Source organism: Doryrhamphus excisus, linkage group LG19, assembly GCF_037039965.1.
Source record: "Doryrhamphus excisus strain RoL-2023G ecotype Guam linkage group LG19, RoL_Dexc_Guam_v1.1, whole genome shotgun sequence".
In the NCBI taxonomy this organism is placed as follows: Eukaryota; Metazoa; Chordata; class Actinopteri; order Syngnathiformes; family Syngnathidae; genus Doryrhamphus; species Doryrhamphus excisus.
In genome coordinates, this window is record NC_136375.1 from 16615242 (window position 1) to 16640162 (window position 24921).

General features: G+C 37.1%; 1 protein-coding gene across 1 annotated transcript; it reads left to right on the forward strand.

Moving 5' to 3' along the window:
* Window positions 1–9555: 9555 nt before the first annotated feature.
* On the forward strand, window positions 9556–24917 carry LOC131107120 (cadherin-1). Its single transcript, XM_058056830.2, has 18 exons — window positions 9556–9827; window positions 12295–12403; window positions 14499–14587; window positions 14811–14933; window positions 16912–17052; window positions 17618–17773; window positions 17881–18025; window positions 19088–19260; window positions 19332–19460; window positions 20202–20387; window positions 20864–21108; window positions 21193–21335; window positions 21409–21500; window positions 21614–21746; window positions 22604–22822; window positions 22917–23047; window positions 23963–24106; window positions 24231–24917. Exons 1-18 carry the CDS (start codon window positions 9777–9779, stop codon window positions 24444–24446), a joined length of 2625 nt encoding a protein of 874 aa, XP_057912813.2. The 5' UTR covers window positions 9556–9776; the 3' UTR covers window positions 24447–24917.
* Window positions 24918–24921: the final 4 nt, after the last annotated feature.

Below are 24921 nucleotides of genomic sequence, written 5' to 3' on the forward strand. Positions count from 1 at the left end.
TGCAAGTGCATCAATGACATTGAAAACCTCAAAATCTCCGGCTAAACGAATTAAATTACAAGAGTATGAACACTGATGGCACTTGCACCTTTCATTTGCTCATTTGCTCATTGACTAGTCAAAAAAGTGTTTTGCGGCCGAGATCACAAAAGGAGCAGAGACTTGAGGTGAGAAACTGGCAAAAAAAAGGAAAATGGTGTCCTTGTTGTTATTGTCCTCCTGGCAATTAACGTCGTTAGCATCCCATTCGCTAGCTAAACAAAATGGCAACCGGAACATTACCTCACCGATCTGTGACGCCATGAGCGGTTAACTCAAAAATGAAGACACAAAACATTTTTTATAGTTTTCCACGCCTTCTTAGATAGCTTCATTAAAGATGACTGTTCCCCAAAGACACAACTTGGCAGCAAGACACCATCAGGTGCCGGGTGGTGGAGTGGTGCGGGCCGACCCATCCCTGAGGACTTACTTCAAAGTTAGTCCTTTCAAATGAAAATGTAAAGTGCTTCATTCTTCCATCTTACTGTCTTTGTTTTTATTTTGGATTAACCCCCACCAACACCGCCCACCCCCTAAACACCCCTATTTATTTACACATGTCAAAGACTATGATTGTGAAGCAGAAGCACACCTTCAGGACAAAGCGGGTTAAGGGTGTGGTCTGCAGCTTTGTCAGAGATAAACGAGCGGCAGGCCTTCGGGCCGTCTTCCCCCCCTCCGTGGAAAACAGCCTTTCATTCGGAATGGCAGGCATGCCTGAAGTTTAATTTGTAAGAGCACAGACAACCTGTTTATGACCTTTTTAACATTATTAGAGTCCTCTAGACATGAGATAACACCCCTATGGTCAGATTTACGCCCCTATTACCTAATAGAGTAGACACAATGAGAGAAAATAAGACATTTAAGGCATAAAAAGGTGCACAGGAAGTGATGTTGGGGTTTCAGAGGTGAGCTTTTTTAGCTTGGCTTGAGCTCAGACCGCAACAGTAACTCGTTGGGGGGCGTCACAAGGCGAGACGATACGCTTGTCTTTATATCAGTGAAGTTCTTCTGGACCACGTTCACGTCAATCGTAAAAAAAAAAAAACCGAGACTGTGAGTCTTTGTTAGCATCAAGATTGCATGGGAACTAAAAGCTTATGAGCAGCCTGATAATGGGCTTTTAACAGGAAGTCCAGTGTTGCTGCTGCATGCTTGTAGCGTAGTCATCTGGAGACATAGAGATAAATAACACTCCTCCGCATGTCCATCAGCAGCGGGAGATATAATGAGTGTCCTCTTTCTCTTCTCCTAATGGACGTCTTCCTGCTCTGAATTCACCGCACGCAACCGCCTTAAACGTTCAAAGTACACGGATTCGCTTGGAAAATGAACAATAACAACGACAAGTAACTCCCCTGCAATCTATGTTGTGTTTATTTTTATTTTTATTGAGTAATAGGAGTGCAAAGGTGACTATAGGGGTGTTATTTCATACCTAGAGGGCTCTAATAATGTAAAAATTGTACAAATTACAAGGTAAAAAGTCATAATTATGAAGTAAGTCCGAATTATGGTATAAATTGGTATAATTAGGAGATAAATAGTCATAATAAAGAAATAAGAAAGTGATAAATATGACATTAAATGGTGAGACTTATGAGTTGAAAAAGTCATAATTGATGTGTGAGTCAATGTTATGTTTATTTTCTGTTTCTACGTCCGCTAAATTGAGTCATAGTAGTGTAATTATAGGGGTGTTGTTTCATTTCCAGAGGGCTCTAATAATGTTAAAAGTCATATTTAGAAGGTCATAAAGAGGTTTTCCATGCTCTAACTACAAAAATATTCCATTTATATATCAGGAATCCTGCTTTGCGAAAACTCACTTATCACACTTTGGTGTGGGACCAATTAATCGTGATAAACGAGGGATTAATGTCAAATATCCCCCATATAAAAATTCTGCAAATTTGAAGTGGTTGTGTATGCTTTATATTTATATTTATATTTATATTTATATTTATATTTATATTTATATTTATATTTATATTTATATTTATATTTATATTTATATTTATATTTATATTTATTTTTATTTTTATTTTTATTTTTATTTTTATTTTTATTTTTATTTTTATTTTTATTTTTATTTTTATATTATTCTCTATATATTTTTTGACTGTTTATTTAACCACACGCTTCTTATCGCTTCACATCTTAACACACACTATGCAATGCTATGCTAACTTCTGTTAGCATAATGTTCTGATGTGGGCCGTCTTTCATTTTATTTTGCAATATGCTGCAGGCCCATAAAACTCATTGTTCTCATAATATTACGAGTTTTTTTTCTCATATATTTACAATTTTATTGTCCTAAATGTACGTCTTTATTGTCAAAATCTCAGATTATTAAGGGGTGGGGCTAATGTGACCTTTGCAAAGGTAATATTACAACTTTTTTTCTTGTAAATGTACCACTTTAATCTGGTAACAGGTTTTGTATGCTGTAAATTCTGAAAATATTCCATTCCTAAATAATGAATCCTACGACGGGATTCAGTATTAGGGTCACATTGGGGGAAAAAAATCTGAGACTCTGATAAAAAAAAGGTAAATTTAAGAGAAAAAAAGTCATACATTTGGAGAATATAGTTGTAAAAAATGAAATGTACGACTTTATTCTAGAATTGTCCTTTTTTTGTCTTTCTAGTGTTAAACTAGTTGAAGATGTCCTCGGTAGGTGTCCTTGGTAAACAAGTTAAACCTGCCTCTGGCCAAGTTGAAGTCTTGACTACACCTGGATTAGCTCTGGTCCCCCTTCCCCCCCTTCTTGATCTAACTCAAGACTAAGACAAGTCATAGGAAAGCGTACAGGAAAGCGGGTCGTGGTGCGTACTACTTCATGTGTACTTCATGCTTTGTTGCGTGTCTGGAGCAGTCGGCTTGTGTAAACATTGACTTGACGGTGAATGATTGACCAGACCAGACCAGACCAGACCAGACCAGTCCTACTGTGGCAACACGGACAAGAACGGCCGTTCGTCTTCTTGATTCTTCCCAGGTTGGAATCCTTCCAGCAGGTGGTTAGCCTCACATTGGCATCATTAGGCCTGTTATTAGGCCTATTATTTTATAGAAAATAATAATAAATCATTTGATATTTTTTATTGATTTTTTTGAAATTTTACAAAAAAAATCTCTGACAAATTTTATGTAATATACAAATTTTATATAATAGCCTAATACTAGCCTGCTTATTGGCTTACTACTAGTAGTAGTAGTAGGCTAGTATTAGCCTGCTTATTGGCTTGCTTATTAGCCTGCTTTTGCCCTATTATATACAATTTGTCAGACATTTTATTGTAAAAAAATCAATAAAAATATCAAATTATTTTAGATTATTATTTTATTATTATTTTATTATTTTAGTAATAATCATTCATTCATTTATTCATTTTCTACCGCTTATCCTCACAAGGGTCGTGATTGACTCTTATTTTTTCACCAAACCATTTTATTTTTGTGACTTTTTTGGACCCGTTTTTTTGAACTTCAAGAAGAAACCAAAAACCCACGCTTGTGTTGACTCGCGTATGACTCTTTTTGCTCTCTTGCAACATCTCCAACAACGCCATTTGTTCATGTCTCTAGCAATGAAGAGCTTCTTCTGGGGCCTGGGAGCTTGTTGTGCATTCCAGCATGATAAGTGCAAGGACGCTGTGCTTGTTTGGGTGTGAGAAGATGGGGAGAAACGCCAGATAAGAAAGGTTCTCCCTTAACGCACACAAACACAAACCGGCTGTTTGTGCATTCATACAGTAAGACCCAGTTGAAGAAACGGGAGCACAATATCCTGGACACGAGTTGATACATCATGCTGTAAAATATATATACATATATATACAAAAAAACATACTTTTTGTTTAATATTTCTTAAATGTATATATATATACATAAAAACATAGTTTTTGTTTAATATTTCTTAAATTTATATACATATATATATATAAAAACATAGTTTTTGTTTAATATTTCTTAAATGTATATATATATATATAAAAACATAGTTTTTGCTTAATATTTAATAATATTGCTTAAATATATATATATAAGAAATATTATATATTTAGAATTATTATATTATTAGAATATAAGACTTATATTAAATATTTCTTATATATATACATATACTATATATTAATATATATATTAGTTTTTAATATTTATTAAATATATATATAAGAAATAATATATATAATAATATATATAATATTATATAATATTATATAATGTATAATAATAATATAATATATATATATTTAAACAAATACTATATATAATATATCAAACAAAAACTATGTTTTTTATATATATATAAAATTTGTGTATATTTAAAAAAATATATGTTTTTTTATTTTTTTTAAATGATTATATTATTGGAATTATCCCTAGTATAAAGTCCAGATATTTTGGGTATAAAGTAATGATATTACGAGAAGACAATTTATGAAGAAGAAGAAGTAAAAGTATATTTCTTAGCCAGTGTGTGAGGTCCAAAGGATATCCTACCCGGCCAGTACTGGATGGGTCCATGTCTGCTCCTGTGGGGGTGGAGTCTGCCTTTTGCGTGGAGTCATCTGGGCTCGGCGCCGGCTCACCTGTGGCCATTAATGAGGACAAGCGGTTTAGAAAATGGATGGATGGATGGATGCATGGATGGATACACTGCTGTCCTACCTAGTCATTGAACATGAAGTGATAAGAGGCAACTTAATCATCTTTTTGATAACGGACCGAGCAACAGTCAGGCTTTCTAAAAAGTCAGAAAGACTCCATTGTTCTTCAACAATGCTGCATTTATGTATCTATTCCCAGGGACACCAAGGGAGGTTATTCTAACTATTCTCTAGTTAATGATGTTATTTTAGATCAAAACAGACTGCAAATGCAATGATGTTCAAGGCTCAATACAACTCGCCATTGTCACTGTTGCATTGCAAATAGTAAATAAGGAACGAAAAGCAAAAGAGTTCCCAAAAAAGGGAACTCCGTCTGAAGACCTTCTGGTCATGTACTATAATGGATGACTTTAGAAATGCAAAGATCAGATGTTATCTTGTGCTCTTCCTTTGCCACTCGTCATCCACCCGCCCGGCGGGTGCGCAAAGCCGACTGGACACTTTACAGCGGCCATCACTTAACAAGTGGAAGATGTGGGTGCTTGGAGATGGAGGGAGGTCACGTTGAAAGAGGCCTGAACGGAGGGGGAAGTGGAGGAGTGAAGTTAAGTGGCAGGAGGGGAGAGTCGGATTACGGCATGAGATACTTTTCTTAAACACTCATTCACATCTCAGCCCCCACGGGGGCCAAAGTCCTAACTTGACGAGAAAAAAGGTTGGAATATTATGCGACTAAAGCCCTAAATTTACGAGAAAAAGTCCAAATATTTTGAGCATAAAGTGGTAAATTGACGAGAAAAAAGTTGTTGTATTACGTTAATAAGGTCGTAATTTACGGGGAAAAAAAATCATAATTTCATGAGAATAAATTCCTAAATTTACAGAAAAAAAGTTGTCGTATTATGAAAATAAAGTTGTACATTTATGAGAAAAAAAGTCGCAATATAATGAGAATAAAGTCGTGAATTGAAAAAAGTTGTAATATTACCAGATCATAAATTGACAAGAAAATAAGTCGTAACATGAGAATAATCTCGTACATTTATGAGAAAAAAAGTTGTAATATAATGACAGTAAATTTGTAAATTTATGAGAAAAAAGTCATAGTATTATGAGAATAAAGTCATGCATTGATGAGAAAAAAGTTGTAATATTACCAGATCATAAATTGACAAGAAAATAAGTCGCAACATGAGAATAATCTTGTACATTTGTGAGAAAAAAATCATAATATGATGAGATGAAAGTCGTACATTTACAAGAAAAAAAAGTCATAATAAAATGAGAATAAAGTCGTAAATTGATGAGAAAATAAGTCGTAACATTAAGAGAATAAAGTCGTACATTTGAGAGAAAAAAAAGTCATCATATGATGACATTAAAGTCGTACATTTACAAGAGAAAAAGTCATAATATAATGACAGTAAATTTGCAAAAAAAGTCATAGTATTATGAGAATTAAGTTTTACATTCATGAGAAAAAAAAGTCGTAATATAATGAGAATAAAGTCGTGAATTGATGAGAAAAAAGTTGTAATATTACCAGATCATAAATTGACAAGAAAATAAGTCGTAACATGAGAATAATCTCGTACATTTATGAGAAAAAAAGTTGTAATATAATGACAGTAAATTTGTAAATTTACAAGAAAAAAGTCATAGTATTATGAGAATAAAGTCATACATTGATGAGAAAAAAGTTGTAATATTACCAGATCATAAATTGACAAGAAAATAAGTCGCAACATGAGAATAATCTTGTACATTTGTGAGAAAAAAAATCATAATATGATGAGATGAAAGTCGTACATTTACAAGAAAAAAGTAATAATATAATGAGAATAAAGTCGTAAATTGATGAGAAAATAAGTCGTAACATTAAAAGAATAAAGTCGTACATTTGAGAGAAAAAAAAAGTCATCATATGATGAGATTAAAGTCGTACATTTACAAGAGAAAAAGTCATAATATAATGACAGTAAATTTGCAAAAAAAGTCATAGTATTATGAGAAATAAGTTTTACATTCATGAGAAAAAAAGTCGTAATATAATGAGAATAAAGTCGTAAATTGATGAGAAAAAAGTTGTAATATGATGAGATTAAAGTCGTACATTTACAAGAAAAAAAAGTCATAATATAACTTTATGACTTTGCGACTTTATTCTCATAAATGTAAGACTTTTATTCTTGTTAATTTATAATTTTATTCTCATAAATGTACATATCACATCTATTGCTTGCTGGCATGCTGGAGCCTATCCCAGCTGTCTTTGGGCAAGAGGCGGGGTACAACCTGGAGGGTGGAATCAAACTCGGGTCTCCAAAAACAAAAACATGCTAGGTTAATAACATGCTAGGGATAGGCTCCAGCACCCCCCGTGACCCTTGTGAGGATAAGCAGTAGTCAATGAATAATTCAGTAAATGAATGAATGATTATTAATACTACTACTAGTAGTAGTAGGCTAGTATTAGCCTGCTTATTGGCTTGCTTATTAGCCTGCTTTTGCGCTATTATATACAATTTGTCAGAGATTTTTTTTGACAAAAAAATTATAAAAACAATGAAAAAATATCAATAAAAAATATCAAATTATTTAGGGGGGCTTAATAACCTAATGACGCCACCGGCTCTTAGAAGTAAAAAAATAAACGTGTTAATTGGCCACTCCAAATTGTCCATAGGTATGAATGTGAGTGTGAATGGTTGTTTGTCTATATATGCCCTGTGATTGGCTGGCCACCAGTCCAGGCAGTAGAAAATGAATGAATGAACTTAATTTTGTGTTCAGTTGTTGACTGATATTTACATTTGTTCGATGATCTGAAACATTTACGTGTGACAAACATGAAAGAAAAAGAATTCAAGAAGAAGGAAAACACTCTTTCACGCCCATGTGTTTCAACTTGGACTTACTAAGATGGCGGCTTCCATTGTAACACAGTTCATGAGTTGGTGAGTTCGGGGATGACATGGCTTGCCAGTCAGCAGCCTTCCGTATTACAAAGACAGTCACGGCGATGACTCTTCATTTGACAATGAGTCAGTTGACGTCCAGGAAGAAAATGGACCTATGGCCGGGAGAAAGGCTCTTATCGCAATAATGAATTATTCATGGTTCTCACCATGGAGAACAACTTCAAGGAGCATGGCGGGAACGTTGTTTCAACATGTCCGCATCCTACAGTCAATTTAACATGATGGATTTTTTTATTCCATTTTGTGATCTTACTACTTTGATGATAAGACTCATATGGCATTTGATGGCATTTGGTGTGGCCCCTTTCATGCAGGTAAAGTGCACTGACAAACCAACAAAGGCTGCTTTGAAGTCTGGGGAAAAACTGTATTCTAATGAGAAAAGTTGCAATGAACATAATCATAAACTGGTAATATTATGAGGAAAAAAATGTCTTCCCGTAAAGTTATAAAATTATAAGAAACAAACGAAACAAAATAAAGTTGTAAAAACATTTTTTACATTTTTTGGGGAAAACATTATGTGAATTAAGTAAAAATATTATGGCAATAATGTCGTAATATTATGAGAACTAACTTTCATGAAATAGAAAGACAGTTTAAAAGTCACAATATTATGAAAAGCAAATAAAAATAAAGAATAAAATTGTTATTTTTGGAAAATGGGTAAGGGAAAAAGTTATGACATTGCAATGAAGTCATAATATTATGAGAAGAAAAAGCTATAATATGTGAATTAAGTCCAAATATTATGAGTAAAAAATAAAAACAAAAGAGCAATCATACTAATAATACGACTTTCACCTATATCACAAAGCTGAGATACAGTTTTTTCTTGAAATACATACAGTATAACATGTTATCATATCTACGTGTGTTGGTTTAAAAAAATATGAAAGTGGCCCTTGTATCCTTTTTTCCATTTTTCAGTCAGTGTTACATTGTTCATGCTAATTGTATTCCTTATTTCAAAAGAATGTGACACTTGTTTGTGTAACTCAAATGTACTTTGAATTAAAGAACATACGATAATTGAAAATGTGACTTAGCATTTTTGCTATTGTGACAAATTTTTCACATTTATCAGACTTTCCATAAAAACATTTAAGCTAAACTCCCAATAGTGGTAGTTTCCTAGGTTGTTTTTTTTTTTTTTTTAGAATTAATTGAATAAATATACTAGAAACAATATAATGGTAATATTTGACACCCTATTGAATAATTACAATTGTTAAATTGGCTAAAATTAGCTTTCATGGTTAAAAAAAACAAGCTAGCTTACTTGGCAGCTGTCATTTTCTTTTTGGAATTCATTGAATAAATATACTAGAAACAATATAATGGTAATATTTGACACCCTATTGAATAATTACAATTGTTAAATTGGCTAAAATTAGCTTTCATGGTTAAAAAAACAAGCTAGCTTACTTGGCAGCTGTCATTTTCTTTTTGGAATTCATTGAAGAAATATACTAGAAACAATATAATGGTAATATTTGACACCCTATTGAATAATTGCAATTGTTAAATTGGTTAAAATTAGCTTTCATGGTTAAAAAACAAGCTAGCTTACTTGGCAGCCGTCATTTTGGGGAGGCCATTTCCTGGTATGGTCACATGACCACCCCAAATGATACCCATACATCAATATATGTCTTTCACAAACCTGTTTAAAACACGTTTAAAGTGCAACTAACATGCCTGTCACATAGTCAGTGGCTGTGTGTGTATGAGTGTGAGAGAGCGAGAGGGAGGGGAGTAAAGTTGCATCCATGCCAGACGTGTAAGATTTGTGTGCGGAAGGTTGTTTCTACTCCACATTCGTGACTCAATGCGCCACAGAAACCATTGGTATCTGTGGGGTCACGTGGGTCCGTCTCTATGCCCTTATGTGGGAAGGCGGAAGGCGCGCACCTGTGAGCTGACGTCACGACCCCAACGTACCTGCAGCCACTCATCTCTTTGAGCAACGACCAAAGCCCTCTGCTCTAACCGAACTCTTTCACAAGTCAACTGAAACTACTCTCCGGAGACACGGACGCTCCTTGGACTCGAACACTTGGATATACTTTCATTTTGTCGTCGGCGTCGCTAGCGGTAGAGCATTTTGGGGATCAGTAAGAAGATGGGGACCGCCTGGTTCGCGGTGTGGGGGACTTTCTTCGTCCTGCTTCTGGTAAGTTATCTCTTTTTGTGTGCCCTTTAAGCGATTCCAAGTGATTAATTTGCTTTTACGGCTGTTTTAATCTAGTTTATATACGATTTTAGCGTTAGTATATCACTATGTTATTGATCATTTCACCTTTAACTTAGTCAGACGCTACCAACTGAACACGGAAGTCATTTTGGTAGTATCTATACACAACAAAACTGCTTCATTCAAAGTTAGACTAAGTTACGTGTTAATTTAATTCTCTTCTTCAGACAAAATAATTAATTATCATTTACATGTCATCATTTATTCATGCATGAGTACTAAGTAGGGAACTTTCTGTCCTGGAGCTTAATGGCCTCGCCCTGCTCCTCCGTAATGGCGTCGACAGGTTAACTTGTTCACACTCGTCAATATCTAACATGGAAGCACTCTGCCTCTTCCCTTTCACTTTCCCCTCACGACTTTTAACTCACCGATGCAGGTTGAATTTCTTTCTGTGTGAGGCCCTTGGTGGGGAAAAAGTGTCAACAGTGCGGCCCGTGGGCCATGGACGGCACGCAGATGGCTATTTATTAGCCCTTGGCATAGTTTAGAAATAAAAATTAAACATGGTTTGCATTAGAATTTTATGAAGGAATATATGAACACAGACCCCCCTCCAAAAAAAAAAATAAAAATTGCCCAAATCCAGTAAACGGTACCGACAAACCAAAATGGCCAACTACCTAATTGTCTTACAGCTTGGGGGGTTTGTCATATTACTGATTGGAAATAAAAAAAAATGAATGTCATGAAGGACTATTTGGCCACACATAAAAATCAACCCCCACCCACCAAAATAGAAATGGTCCAGATTCACAAAAAATGGCACCCATCCAAAATGGCCGACCACAGCAGACGTTCTTGACTGGTCTCAAACTGGGACCCACATTTTCCAGTGGTCATTGTGTCACGACCCACTTTGACTGAAGTCAATTTTTATTGATGTATTTTTTTTTACATTTTAAATGTTATTTTAATTTTTTTTCTTTAAGTCATTTAAGATTTTTCACACTTGTTTTCCATTGTAATTATTTAACGAAAATATATTTTCATTCTTTTAACTCAGTTTTTATACTTAAGTAATTTGTATGCATATTTGTTTTTAATTTATGTTTACATTTATTTATTCCTTCATTGATTTGTTTTTATTTTTAAGGCAACACAAGCACATATATTTTCTTTTACAAATTATATATATTATAATATTATATATATTTTCTATTTTTAATGAATTAATAATTGCATATCCAAAGGGGATATTATTCATTTTTTTCATGAGTTATATTTAACATATTGTCGTCCCATTTTTGACCTGCTGTCTGCGATGCCCTTAGAATGGATCCACCACCACTGTCTTCCAACATCGTTCTTTGATGATACTGGCTTTGGTGTCAACAAGACTGTTGGACAGGAAGACCCCTTTGGGATTCCCCCTAGGGAAATTGGCATAACACATTTTCATAGTTGGAGCGTAGAAAACCTGTTTATTACTTTGTAAATACAAATTTCACAAATGTATTCGCCCCTCTTGACATGAAATAACACCCCATAGTCACATTTACACTCTAATTACCCAATATAGTAGATATAATCAGGCAAAATAAGCCATTTAAGATATCAATTAGTACACAATAATATGTCTCTTGGGAGTTGAGATTTCACAACAGTAGCCTGTGTTGTTATGATGGTGACTATTGTCATTATTATTATTATTATTAGTGCCTGTTGTGTGATAAATAGTTAAATCAAAGCCAGTTGTAGGCAAGTCTGGTGCCTGTTAAAAGTGACACCTAGTGGCCTGTGTAGACTACATTTTATTAATGTCTTGTATTGCCTTAAACTGTAATTGTATTTTAATGGATTCATGCTAGAAAATTCATAATTTAGGCCAAGAATACTTGGCATTTGCTTTGACTGAATGTTTTATGTATTTATTTAATTTTTTTTATTTTATTGCCTTAAACTGTAATAGTATTTCAATGGATTTATGCTAGAAAATTCATAATTTAGCCCAAAAATACTTGGCATTTGCTTTGAGTGTTTTATGTATTTATTTTATTTTTTTAATTTTATTTTATTGCCTTAAACTGTAATTGTATTTTAATGGATTTATGCTAGAAAAATTATAATTTAGGCCAAGAATACGTGACATTTGCTTTCACTGAGTGTTTTATGTATTTATTTTAATTTTAAAAAATTTTATTGCCTTAAACTGTAATTGTATTTTAATGGATTTATGCGAGAAAATGCATAATTTAGCCCAAGAATACAACGGCTGTAGCCATGCTTTTTTTTCGGGAGACTGTTTGTTTTTTTTCTATCACTATTGGATCGGAACACCGCCAGTGTTGAATCATAGGAGTCCGGTTGTTCCGAGGTGTCTGAAAGAATGGAGCCTCCGTTATTTTTTTATGAATGAACTCTTATACTATTTCTTTTCTTTCAGGCTCCAGTTTGGTGTGAGGAGCAATCCTGTGTTCCCGGATTTGGGTCAGACATGAAGGTTTTCAAAGTGAGCAGACAACAACTCGGACCGGGTACACGGCTGGGAAAAGGTAAGCAATCTCGATATAAGTTTTTCCAGGATTATTTATTGTGGCTTAGGTCAGTTCATGTCATATCTGCTCTGAATTTTGAAGGAAAGGTCCAAATATCCGCAGCTTTATTTATAAACGGATTCCCGCTGAGTTTGAATAAATAGCGCTGTCTGAATATGGCTCTGTAGGCGAGTGCTCTTCATGAGCGACACACGGGAGCTCAAGCAAGTTTCAGCTTGCTCCACTTTCAGTAATGTTCCTACCTGCAAGGCGCAACAATGTCCCCAAGCCTGTTTTGCAAATCGTCTCTGCTCAGAGCCTGTCAACAATTAAAAGTTTACTGAGCCTGGGTTGTATCTTAAAATGCAAAATGCAAAAAAAGCTAATCCTAACAAGGAAATGGTGACGTGTTTTTCTTTTCTTAGTAGTCGTGAGTACCATGTCTGTGATGTAAACACTGGTCCCCTTTGGTCCCCATGCGTTCTTATTACTAAAAAATGGCTGCTCAAGTCACTTTTGTTGACAAAATGTCAGAGCCCAAGGGGTCATTCGTATGAAAAAAATGGGTCAGTTTATGTTTAGTGTTTTTGCAACAGCACATTTATGGTTATGGCATCAAGGAAAATAAAACGGACGGGAGTGGCGACAACAGCAAAGGAACTACCACCTACCACCAACAAAGATCATTTTATTCATCTTTCTGTAAAAACTAACAAAATACACCCTTTACATTTTGTACCCATTGAGGACAACCATTAAAAAATCCTTTTATCATCACCATTTCGCCATACAGACAACTGCTTATGTCGGCGTGAGCCAGTCAGGAGGGTTCTACGATCTACTATGTGTTTTTTTTTTTATAGTAGTATTTCACAATGAAAAAAAAGTAGGAACCTGCTGACTCCGTCGCTCACACGCGTCAGTGGGTGAGATCACAGTTCGTCATCCGTTTAGCAATTTCAGATGATCTTTGCTAATATGCCCTTTTGCTAATATGTGAGTAATGGAGGGAAGTGAGCCAACACAAAAGCTGTCTAGTTTCTATTTACTGACATTGTACTGTAACATTGTACTCGGCCCAAAGTCGGCTGGGATAGGCTCCAGCGTACCCCCGCGACCCTAATGAGGATAAGCGTCACTTAAAGGTAACGATTGGGGGGTCTGCGACCTGTGCAAAATGGAGATGGCGTACCATGCAGGCACTACCGCGATGCACCAGCACCCGGGAGCTCGTGCTTGTGTGTAGGAGAAGACACCGTACATTAATTGCATTAATATAGCATTAATTGCTATATATAGGTCAAATTATGGGGAGACAATCGAATCAAAGTCGAATCAAATCGGACTTAAAAATTAATCATTAGATTAATCGATGCATTGAAAAATGTTCTATTCCAAAAATAATCATTTAACCCAGCCCTACTATACAAGTTATCTTAGAAGACGTTCGGCCTCTCATCCAAGCAGGCTTCATCAGATCCTGACTAGGTGGGACACACACACACACACACACACACGCACCAGTCAGACCAGATAGGACAGCTCTTGTCAAGATCCAATCTATTTATCCTCTCGGGGACGAGGCGGTCCAGACACAAGTGGTTGGCTCTTTAGTGGTGTCAAATGGCCGTCGTTGGGATTCAAACCACCAAACATTCCTGTCTGGACATGCCTCCTCCATTTTAGAGGATAAATAGCTCCCAGACTGGAGCTGTCCTATCTAGTCTGACTTGCTTCATTGTCCATGACTACGGCCTATGTGCTGATCAAGCATAAATTTGACTAGATGAACAAAAATACAAAAGTAAACAATGTTATAGTAATGAGACGGTAGCCACAGCAAGAAGTAGTAAACAAGTAATGTACTCCCCCAGTAAACATTGGGAGTCTAAAGGGGACTGTAGGGGTGCTATTTCATGTCTAGCGGGCTCTAATGTTAATAACCGTATAAACAGGTTTTTTGTATGCAATTTCAGTTGTCCTATTTTGAGGAAATCCACATGTCACGGTCGGGTCTGGGACCAATTATCCGTGATAATCTGAGGGATGGAAGAAAAACTGCACTTTATTTTTTTTTTTCATATGTGGCACTTGGTCTTCCCCATTTCTATAGTGGACTTCACAGAATGTTCGGAGCGCAGCAGGTTTGCTTTCTCCAGTGATGACTCTCATTTCGCGGTCCAGACTGACGGGGTTGTGGTGGTGAGTATTTGTCTTCGCTGCATTGGTCCCATTTAAGTCATTTATGCAAACGATAATGGATAGATAATAAATCAACATGAGCATGTGTATGGTGTGTTAGTGTTCCTTTTTGGGTGGCTGTATCCCAACCAATTCCGAGATTTATTTCATTGTATTTTTTTTTTTCAACCCCAAAAACCTAACTTGGTTGGACTTGACTGATGTTTTATTTTTATTTTTTCAGGTAAAAAGACAGTTTGTTCTTCATGGCAAACTTGATTTCTTGATCCACACGTGGGACTCGCAAGGGCGCAAGGTGACTCTTCCTGTCAGGGTAGTGCATCAACGAGACCACCATGTTGCAGAGGTAGGATCAGAGTTTATTACCAATAACGGACTTTTGTATTTACATGGTATTTTTACTATGGTTGCACAACAATAGACACCTAATTCCTTTTAGTGTTCGACTGCATTGACCCAGTGAGAAAGTTGGAAACTGGGAAAAAAAAACGGAATTCATGGAAAAACTGCTGTAATTTGACAAATATAAAGAGGGGGAAAAGCTGCAATTTTAAAAAGGATAAACATTAAGGATAAATATTAAATAGTTTTTTTTTTTTTGAAGTCGTAATATGATAAAATAAAGTTGTAATTTGGGGGAAATTTGTTTGCGGAAAAAGTTGCATTTTGTGAATTAAGTAAAAATATAATTGGAATAAAGTCATCATATTCATGAAAAGAACATTTACAAGGATGATTTTAGAAGAAAGTTGTAATATTTGTATTTGTTGTTTTTTTTTTTTAAAAGCAAAAATCTGGGAAAAAAAGTTGGTACTAATAGGCATTTTCATTTATGTTGCAATGCTGAGATGCAGTGTTTTCTTGAACTAGACATATATTATTTTGCCATTGCACCCTTTCACTGTGTGGCCATCGCTGGAAAAAGTTTGGACACCCATTGTGTGGCACACTGACTTTTTATGCTCACACGGTGTTGACGCCATGTTGGCGTGTCACCGATTACTACCATAATCTGCTGGACTTTAAACAAGGCAAGCTGATATACATATACACCTGATATATGAGGATGGGTTTTTTTTGCAGGAAGGTGGGTGCAAGTTTCACTTCCCGGTACACAGATTGTGGCCTTTCACCGCCGCATGACAGAAATAGACAAAAGTCACATCCCACAGCATAGCGACACATTTGTGACTACTTTCTGTACCTAACAAAGGTGTCTTATTTGTTTAACACAGTTGATTTTCGTGCAATTTATAAATGGTGACTTTGCACAAAAGAAATAAACAGGAAAAACTCAAACTGACATGACTTTAGCACCTCTTGCTTGCAGCAAAATAAAGTTCATGTATTGTTTCATTGACTACTATTAATACATGTACAGTATGTAAAGGTTTTGAGTATTTGGAAAGTGAAATGGCTACCTCTAGTGGCTGACCCAGAAATGACAAGCACACGTTTTGGTTTTTTTGCACCTTGCTATTGCATTTAATAGTAATGGTAATGGTTTAATTTCATTTGTACAATTGAGTGCATCCCATAATCAGTTCCCAGTTCCACATGTCCAAAAGGAGTAGGAAGAAGCAAAGCTTATTAAATCCTACCCCTCCATCTGGTACTTTTACAACCACTAACTCTTACATTTGTTCACTTCCTGCTTTCCTAATATAGTTAAATTTTTTTGTAATGTTTTTAAAAATTATTGTGAAAAAATTATTATAAATTATTATTTAAAAAAATCATTATTTTTAAAGAAATTTAAAGAAAATTAAAAAAAAAAGTTTTTTGTCACGTACTGAAGTAAGGGGTGATATGAGCATCCAATGCCATAATGGGTACCATAGTGCGTGTCAATATAGTGATATATATAGCACATCATGACTGGTTCAAGACTCTTCATCCTTGGATTTAGCAAACATCAACTGCTTGTATTGTTTCTTGAATTGGCTCATCGTTGTGCATTGTTTGATTTCCTTACTTAATCCATTCCATAGTTTGATTCCACATACTGAAATGCTATGACTAGCATAACGAAGTCATTTACTGTTTTTACCTTGAAAAAAAATATTCCAAGCAACACACGTCTTTCTCTTTTCTGTGTTTTAAAGATATAAAAACAGAAAAAAGGCAACAGCTCAGTAGTGCACATAAAAGCATACACATAGGCCGTGATTAAAACATGGTTTTATATACACGTAGTAACGGGTACATTCATGACAACATGTAATACTTGCAGTGTTTTGTGTATTTCGGCCATTCCACACCATTGGTTGAACGCTATGAGTTCATGATTTTAATGCAAGCGTTGGCCTCTTGTTTCTTTACAGAGCGCAGATGATCCCGACGTGCCTGTTTTGCGTTTTCCAAGACCTAGCACCGGCTTGAAGAGGAGGAAGAGAGACTGGGTTATTCCCGACATCAATGTTGCAGAGAACGACAGAGGTCCTTACCCGCTCAAAGTATCCCAGGTGAGTCCTCCTGGGTGGTCTTCAAAAAAACCCCAAACTTTTGATTTCTGGATCTGATGACGGTAACTTAACTTATTCAATCCCAGATGTTATTGAAATGCTGGTAGCGGCCATTTTGACTGATCCTTATTAGTATTGAGTTCTACGGCTATATAAACACGGAACCCACCAGCGTCACGCTGCGCAGGAGCAGTCGTCACATGGATGCTGGATAAATTTAAACTACGACAGAAATGTTTTGCACATTTATTCCTTTTAAAGTTGATAATGCTGTTTAAATGTGTGTTTAAGAAAGCTGAATCCTACTGTGTTCAGTGTTTACATTTCAATAAATATTTCTTTAAACATGAGACCTGGAATATTTGTTATCACGGTCGTTTTTTCATGTAAATTGAAGGATCAAAAGCAGTATCGGCCACAAATATCGTCCCAAGCAAAATCAGCCATCGGCTGAGGGTGATGGAAAAAAATCGGTATCAGCATCGGCCCCCCAAAAAAACCATATTGGTCGCTCCCTAATTTTGACCCTTCGAGTTCCTCACTACTTCCCTGCTGTGTCGTGTAGATTCGGTCCAACGAAGACAAACTGAAGAAGATTTTCTACAGCATCACCGGTCCGGGAGCCGATCAGCCTCCCGTGGGACTTTTCAACATGGACAGAGACACCGGAAACCTTTACCTCACGGAACCACTGGACAGAGAGAAGCAGGACAAGTACCTGGTGAGATCCTCTTGTACGTTTTAAATCTGTGCGTTCGCTTGCACGGGAGGCTCAGTGCTAGCAGAGCAAAACGTAACTTGGGGCGCTTAACCCGTACGTCTTTGCAGTTCCAAGCACACGCTGTGGCAGACGGGTCTGGAAATGCCGAGGAGCCCATGGAGATTGTCGTGAACGTCATTGATCAGAATGACAACAAACCCATATTTGAAAAAGACACGTTCCGCGGGGAAGTGGCTGAGGCGTCACCAAAAGGTAACTTTCATTTAAAAATTTTTTTTTTTTTTATTACATTTATTTAGGAAATCTGTCAGGTTGTTCTTGCTTGGTCCTCACGTGTTTGACTGGTACAAAAGGATTGTTCCTTTGTTTCACTCAGCACTGTAATCTGTGTGGCAGATTACATTGTAATCTACTAATTTGAATTAGTAAGTGACTTTAAAGAGCATACATTTGTCCCCCCAAAAAACCTGTAAAAAGTAATAATTAAAAATTGCTTTAAAAAAACCCTAAATAGGAAATGTAGACTTAAGTGTAAAAAAAAATCAAATAAATACAAATATAAATGACTTAAGTGTGAATTTTTTTTATCAAAATGATTTAAATGTAAAAAAAAGTTGTCGTAAATATAACAAAATTAGAAAAGAAAATTGACTTAAATAAAACAAAACAATTATAATTACTTAAATGTAGTGTAAATGCCAATAAAAATGTATAAAGTAATGAAAATAAATACAATTATAAATTACTTGCTGTAAGTGTAGAATAAAAAAACTTATTACGTGGATGAAAAAAAACAAAACAAAATGACTTAATTTAAAAGTAAACCATAACAAAATGACTTAAGTGTTAAAATTAATTAAAAGAAATAAAAATTGTGTGTGTTTTTTTTTTTTACAATTTACAGTGTACACAAATGAAAATGAAATACAAACTAAATAAAATGACCTAAAGCTTAAAATTATAATGGAAAAAAATGACACAAAATTTAAATGGATTACTTAAATGTGTAAAAAAAAAACAAAACAACAATCTATTGATGTAGTGGACAGTGTCGTGACAGTCCCATCATACTGGGTCAATGAGCGAGAGCAAACGGGTAGCGCCATATCTGAAAGATTAAAAAAAGTAGTAGCAAATGTATTTGTCTAATCTAAACTTACTGGCCACGTTGATCCCTCCTGCTCCTTCTTCTTTTCCGGCGGACCAGGCGTGTTATGCGTTTACGAGCTCGGGTGGGCGGTATTTGTTTTGCGCCAACATGACACATCCATAACGATGGAAATCTCACCCTTCTTTATTTGAATCAATCTGCAGGTTTCGAGGTGATTAAGGTGGTTGCCACGGATGCGGACCAGCCCAACTCCGACAACTCGGACATCCGTTACCGCATTATCAGCCAAGACCCCGAGCTGCCCAGAGCTGGTCTGTTTGACATCAACCCGGTGACCGGAGCCATCAGAATCAATGCGGGGGGCTTAGACCGGGAGGTGAGGGCTTTCTCATCCGTCCTCATCTTTGCTGTCGTTTGCCATGTTTTCAACCACTTTCCTTCCCACAGAAATATCCAAAGTACACACTGGTGGTAGAGGCAGCCGACATGCAGGGTGAGGGCTTGAACGGGAAGGCCAACGTCATCCTCACTGTGACGGACAGCAATGACAACGCTCCAGTGTTTACTCAGAACTCTGTGAGTACCGTTTGACTCCGCTCTTTACATCAACATGAACATGAAATGTCTTTTATTTTGGTCCCTTTATTCATTTCTTTTTTTGAAGATGGGTTTTTATTTCCCCAGGACGGCATTCAGGGGCGTCACTAGGTTCTGAGGCACCAGAACCTAGTGACACAAGTACACTGCAAAACCGCTGCTCAATCTCTGCAACCATTTTGTCCAGTGGACATTGATCAATTATATAATAATCATTATTATATTATCAATTAGCCTGTTATTATCACTATCATCATTAGTCTTCTGATTACTAATACTTTTAGCCTACTTATTGGCTTGCTTATTAGCCTGCTTTTGCTCTATTATGAAATTTGTCAGATTTTTTTTGTAATAATAAAAAAAAATCAATAAAAAATATCAAATTATTGAGGGGGGGTTTAACATTTTAGGGGGTGCCGAAGCCCCCCCCTAAAATAGGCCTAATGACGCCACTGATGGTATTACAATACAATGTGCTTCAATCATTAAAAAAAAAAAAAAAAAAGGTCCATTGTCATTTATTTAGCATAATCTTCAATTTACAATCACAATTATACACACAGGCGTAAATGTGCCGCCAAATTGTTAAATAAGTGGACATCTTTTAATAACTGTCAGTGACTGTTTGTTTGTGGGGAAAATCACTGAAGAATGGTTGAAGTAAATCTTAAAGGGCCCCGTAGCAGTCCAACATTGTGATTCCCTCTTGCTTTTTCACAGTACGAAGCATCCATAGCAGAAAACAAAGTGGACGCTGCGGTCATTCGGATGTCTGTGACGGACGGAGACGAGCCACATTCTCCAGCCTGGAATGCAAAGTTCAAGATTGTTGACGGTGATCCCGGAAATTTTTTCTCTGTGGAAACGGGAGCCAACAAGAATGAGGGAATCATCAAAACTGTCAAGGTATAAATAATCACGTTTTTTTTGAAGTACAGTCGTCATCGCCCGAACATCTCTCTGTCACTATCACATTGTTTTTTTTGTCATTCATTAAGAAATGGGGCGAGTAGTACTAGTACTAGAATGTAGTACTAGCGCTGTATTCTACACATGGCTCATTTACTCATGTCTACTATATTGGGTAATATGACTGTAAAACCAGCATTAAAATACATGAATGAGACAATGGTCACTGCAGGATGTACGCTGAAAAAAACAAGGAACCGCTAATGTGGGACTCTGTTTCCATATTATATTACATATTTATATATATATATATATATATATATCTTATTTTAAGTGACAATATCTACTATGTTGTGTAATACAAATGTAAAAGTGACTATAGGGGTGTTAGTTCATGTCTTGAGGGCTCTAGTAATGTTGGAATATACAAATGTTAGAATATTAATCATATAATTGTAACGTTTTTCCCCCAGGGTCTGGACTTTGAGAAGAGCGCCAAGCACACTTTGCTGGTCGCCGTGGAGAACGAAGTCCCGTTCGCTACCCCCTTGCCCACCGCCACCGCCACCGTGGTGGTGAACGTGATCGACGTCAACGAAGCCCCGGTCTTTGAGCCGGTGCAGAAACTTGTGTCTAAACGTGAGGACCTTGCCGTTGACGCCGACGTGGTGCAGTACACCGCCTCGGACCCCGACATTGCACGCAAGCAGTCGGTCATGTAAGAAAGCGACTCCATCTTTTGTGTGGCATTCGAGGCTACGTTTTTTCTAACGAATTCTGTCTGCACCTTCCAAACGTCCAGGTATAAAATCATCAGCGACCCGGCAGGCTGGTTGAATGTGGCCAAACTCTCGGGCGTGATCACGGTGAAGAGTCCCATGGACCGAGAGGCCGTCTTTGTCAAGGACAACAAATACACCGCTCTCATCGGCGCGTACGACAACGGTAAGCCAATGGGCTTCATTCAAATTCATCAAATCATAGCCCAAACGTGAACTTTGCAACGTGTCTCCACCAGATGAAGTCCCAGCCACTGGAACGGGTACGCTGATAATCCTCCTTGAGGACGTCAACGACAACGCACCCACAATCGAGGAGCGTTCCGTCACGGTGTGTCTTCAATGTTGTTGTCTTCCATTTGAAATGTGTTTTTGCCGGATGCCGGAGATTGGTGCCCAGTGTCTCCAGCTCTTGTTTTCCATTGGATTGTTTTTGCTTCCCAGGTGTGCAACAAAGAGTCGGCCCCTCAGTTGCTGTCTGTAACGGATAAAGATGGACCTGGTTTTGCCGGACCATACACAGTCTCCTTGGAGGGCATGTCCAGAAACAACTGGACGGCAAGAATGAACGATTCTAGTAAGTTTTTTTTTTTTTTTTTTTGCAATCACAAGAAACTACATGGGCTAACTACCGTATTTTCCGCACTATAAGGCGCACCTAAGAGCCTTCAATTTTTTCAAAAGTTGACCATGCGCCTTATAATCCAGTGCGCCTTGTATATGGAAAAAAGTAAAAAAATGTAATTCATTGAAGGTGCGCCATATAATGCGGTGCGCCTTATATATGGAAAAAAGTTTAAAAATACGTCATTCATTGAAGGTGCGCCTTATAATGCGGTGCGCCTTACATATGGAAAAAAGTTTTAAAATGTCATTCATTGAAGGTGTGCCTCATTATATGGAAAAAAGTTTTAAAAATGTCATTCATTGAAGGTGCGCCATATAATGCGGTGCGCCTTATATATGGAAAAAAGTTTAAAAATACGTCATTCATTGAAGGTGCGCCTTATAATGCGGTGCGCCTTACATATGGAAAAAAAGTTTAAAAATACGTCATTCATTGAAGGTGCGCCTTATAATGCGGTGCGCCTTACATATGGAAAAAAAGTTTAAAAATACGTCATTCATTGAAGGTGCGCCTCATATATGGAAAAAAGTTTTAAAAATGTCATTCATTGAAGGTGCGCCTCATATATGGAAAAAAGTTTAAAAATACGTAATTCATTGAAGGTGCGCCTTATAATGCGGTGCGCCTCATATATGGGAAAAAAGTTTTAAAATGTCATTCATTGAAGGTGCGCCTTATAGTGCGGAAAATCCGGTACATGTATTGGGTATTTTGGAGAGTAGCGTGGCTTAGAAAAATGCCAAGTCCTTGTAAGGGTTTTGGAAACACACACAAAAGTTGTAACTTCCTTTTTTGATTTCTTCCAGAAACGGGCATCATCTTGAATTTGGCCACCGAGTTGGCAAGCGGGGAGTACACTGTGGTTCTCCGTGTGGCCGACAACCAGGGCCTCCAGCAGGACAGCACCGTTCAGGCCAAAGTGTGCGACTGCACCGGGGAAGAGGTGGTCTGCAAGGGCCGCGTGGCGGGCGGCACGGACTTGCCGGTTATACTGGGAATACTGGGAGGAATCCTCCTGCTTCTCTGTGAGTATGACCTTGGCTTTTTATCCATCGGCACAAATCGTTTATCGCTTTGTTTGGTTTTTTTTTTTTTTTTTTCATCTTGCGGCGTGCTCAGTGCTGCTGCTCCTGCTGCTGATGTTTGCGAGACGCAGAAGGGGAGAGCAAAAGGAGCCTCTGCTGCAGGACGACGATATCCGAGACAACATCTACTACTATGACGAAGAGGGCGGTGGCGAGGATGATCAGGTAACGTTACTTTCATTGAAGTCATTTTGGAAAACATTTTATACAAGCTATTTTCATTTATTTTAATTTTTAACACTTAAGTCTAAATTTTGTTATTGTTTACTTTTAAATTAAGTCATTTTGGTTAGTTTTATGTTTTCATCTAAGTAATGACTTTTTATTCTACACTTAATTTATAATTGTATTTATTTTAATTTTTACATTTGTATTTTATTTACACTACATTTTAGTAATTGGTTTTTACTTTTATTTAAGTCAATTTTATTTTCACATTTTTATTTAATTTTTGTTATATTTATGACTATTGTTTTTTACATTTGAGTTATTTTGATAAAAAAAAAATTCACACTTAAGTCACTTATATTTGTATTTATTAGAATTTTTTTACACTGAAGTCTACATTATATTTAGGGTTTTTTTGCACTTTAGCAATTTTTATTTATTACTTTTTACCCCACCTCGCCCCAAGACAGCTGGGATAGGCTCCAGCACCCCCGCGACCCTCGTGAGGATAAGCGGTAGAAAATGAATGAATGAATGAATGAATGCGACAACAGCCACCGCAGGAAGTAAGCTGTCCATAAACGTAAATAACCAAGGAACGTACTTTTGTTATGATGGTTTATTTTGGCGATAAGTGAATTTCCATATTAATAAAAGGAATATTTTCATCGTTATGGCATAAAAAACCTGTTTATGAGCTTCTAAATGTTTTTTTTTTACATTATTAGAACCCTCAAGACGTGACATAACACCCCTATAGTCACCTTTTACATCTGTATTACCCAATATCGTAGAGACTTATTGAAGCTGTGATGTGGCGAGGGACGGCGGTGCATATTAAAAAGTACTGAATAAATACAAATGTTTAAAAGTATTCCATACGCGTATGATGAAACGCCGTCTATCTTCCAGGACTATGATCTCAGCGTCCTCCACCAAGGCCTGGACAACCGTCCCGAGGTGTTCAGGAACGACGTGGTGCCCAACTTCCTGCCAGCCCCGCAGTACCGACCTCGTCCCGCCAACCCGGAGGAAATCGGCAACTTCATTGACGACGTGAGTCAAGCCCCGTGACCTTTGGAAGGGATTGGGATAACCAAACGCCAAGGCTAACGCTAGCATGCTAAGGCTAATGCTAGCTAACGCTAACAGGCTAACGCTTTTTTTCCCCCCTCTGCAGAACCTGAAGGCGGCCGACAACGACCCGACGGCGCCCCCCTACGACACCCTGCTGGTGTTTGACTACGAGGGCGGGGGCTCCGACGCAGGAAGCCTGTCCACCCTCAACTCGTCCAGCAGCGGAGACCAGGACTATGACTGTCTGAGCGAGTGGGGACCTCGCTTCAAAAAGCTGGCGGACATGTATGGGGGGGGCGAGGAGGACGACATGCTGTAAAAACGTCGGAGCCAACCAACGCCTGGCCTCAATGGGGGGGGGGTTTGTGTCGGCAAATGATTTGCACATCGCAGCCGTGTTAGCATCCACTGCTCAACAGCTCAGTTTTTCCCGAACTTTAATTTTGGTATTCGCCGTTTAAGTGCTGGAGGTTTGAATTCTCTTTTTCTAAAAATGCTTTTAGCCGACGCTCTTCTGGTTCTTCTGGATATTTTTGCATGTTTACCCATGCAACATATTTTTTTATGTAATCCCACTGACGGTAGATGTTTGAATAAAGTACTCCACGTGGATAACTACTTGAACAGCGGAACCCCGTTTATGTGGACGCCCCTCCAACTTTGGTCAACTTAAGCCGCTAAGATGACCTCACAGAAAGCTTGTACATTTTACTTGGAACTTTGTCCAGTTGACGTGTTGAGGAGAATGGATGATGATGATGATGATGATAAAGGACTTTTTCTTTGTTCATGTG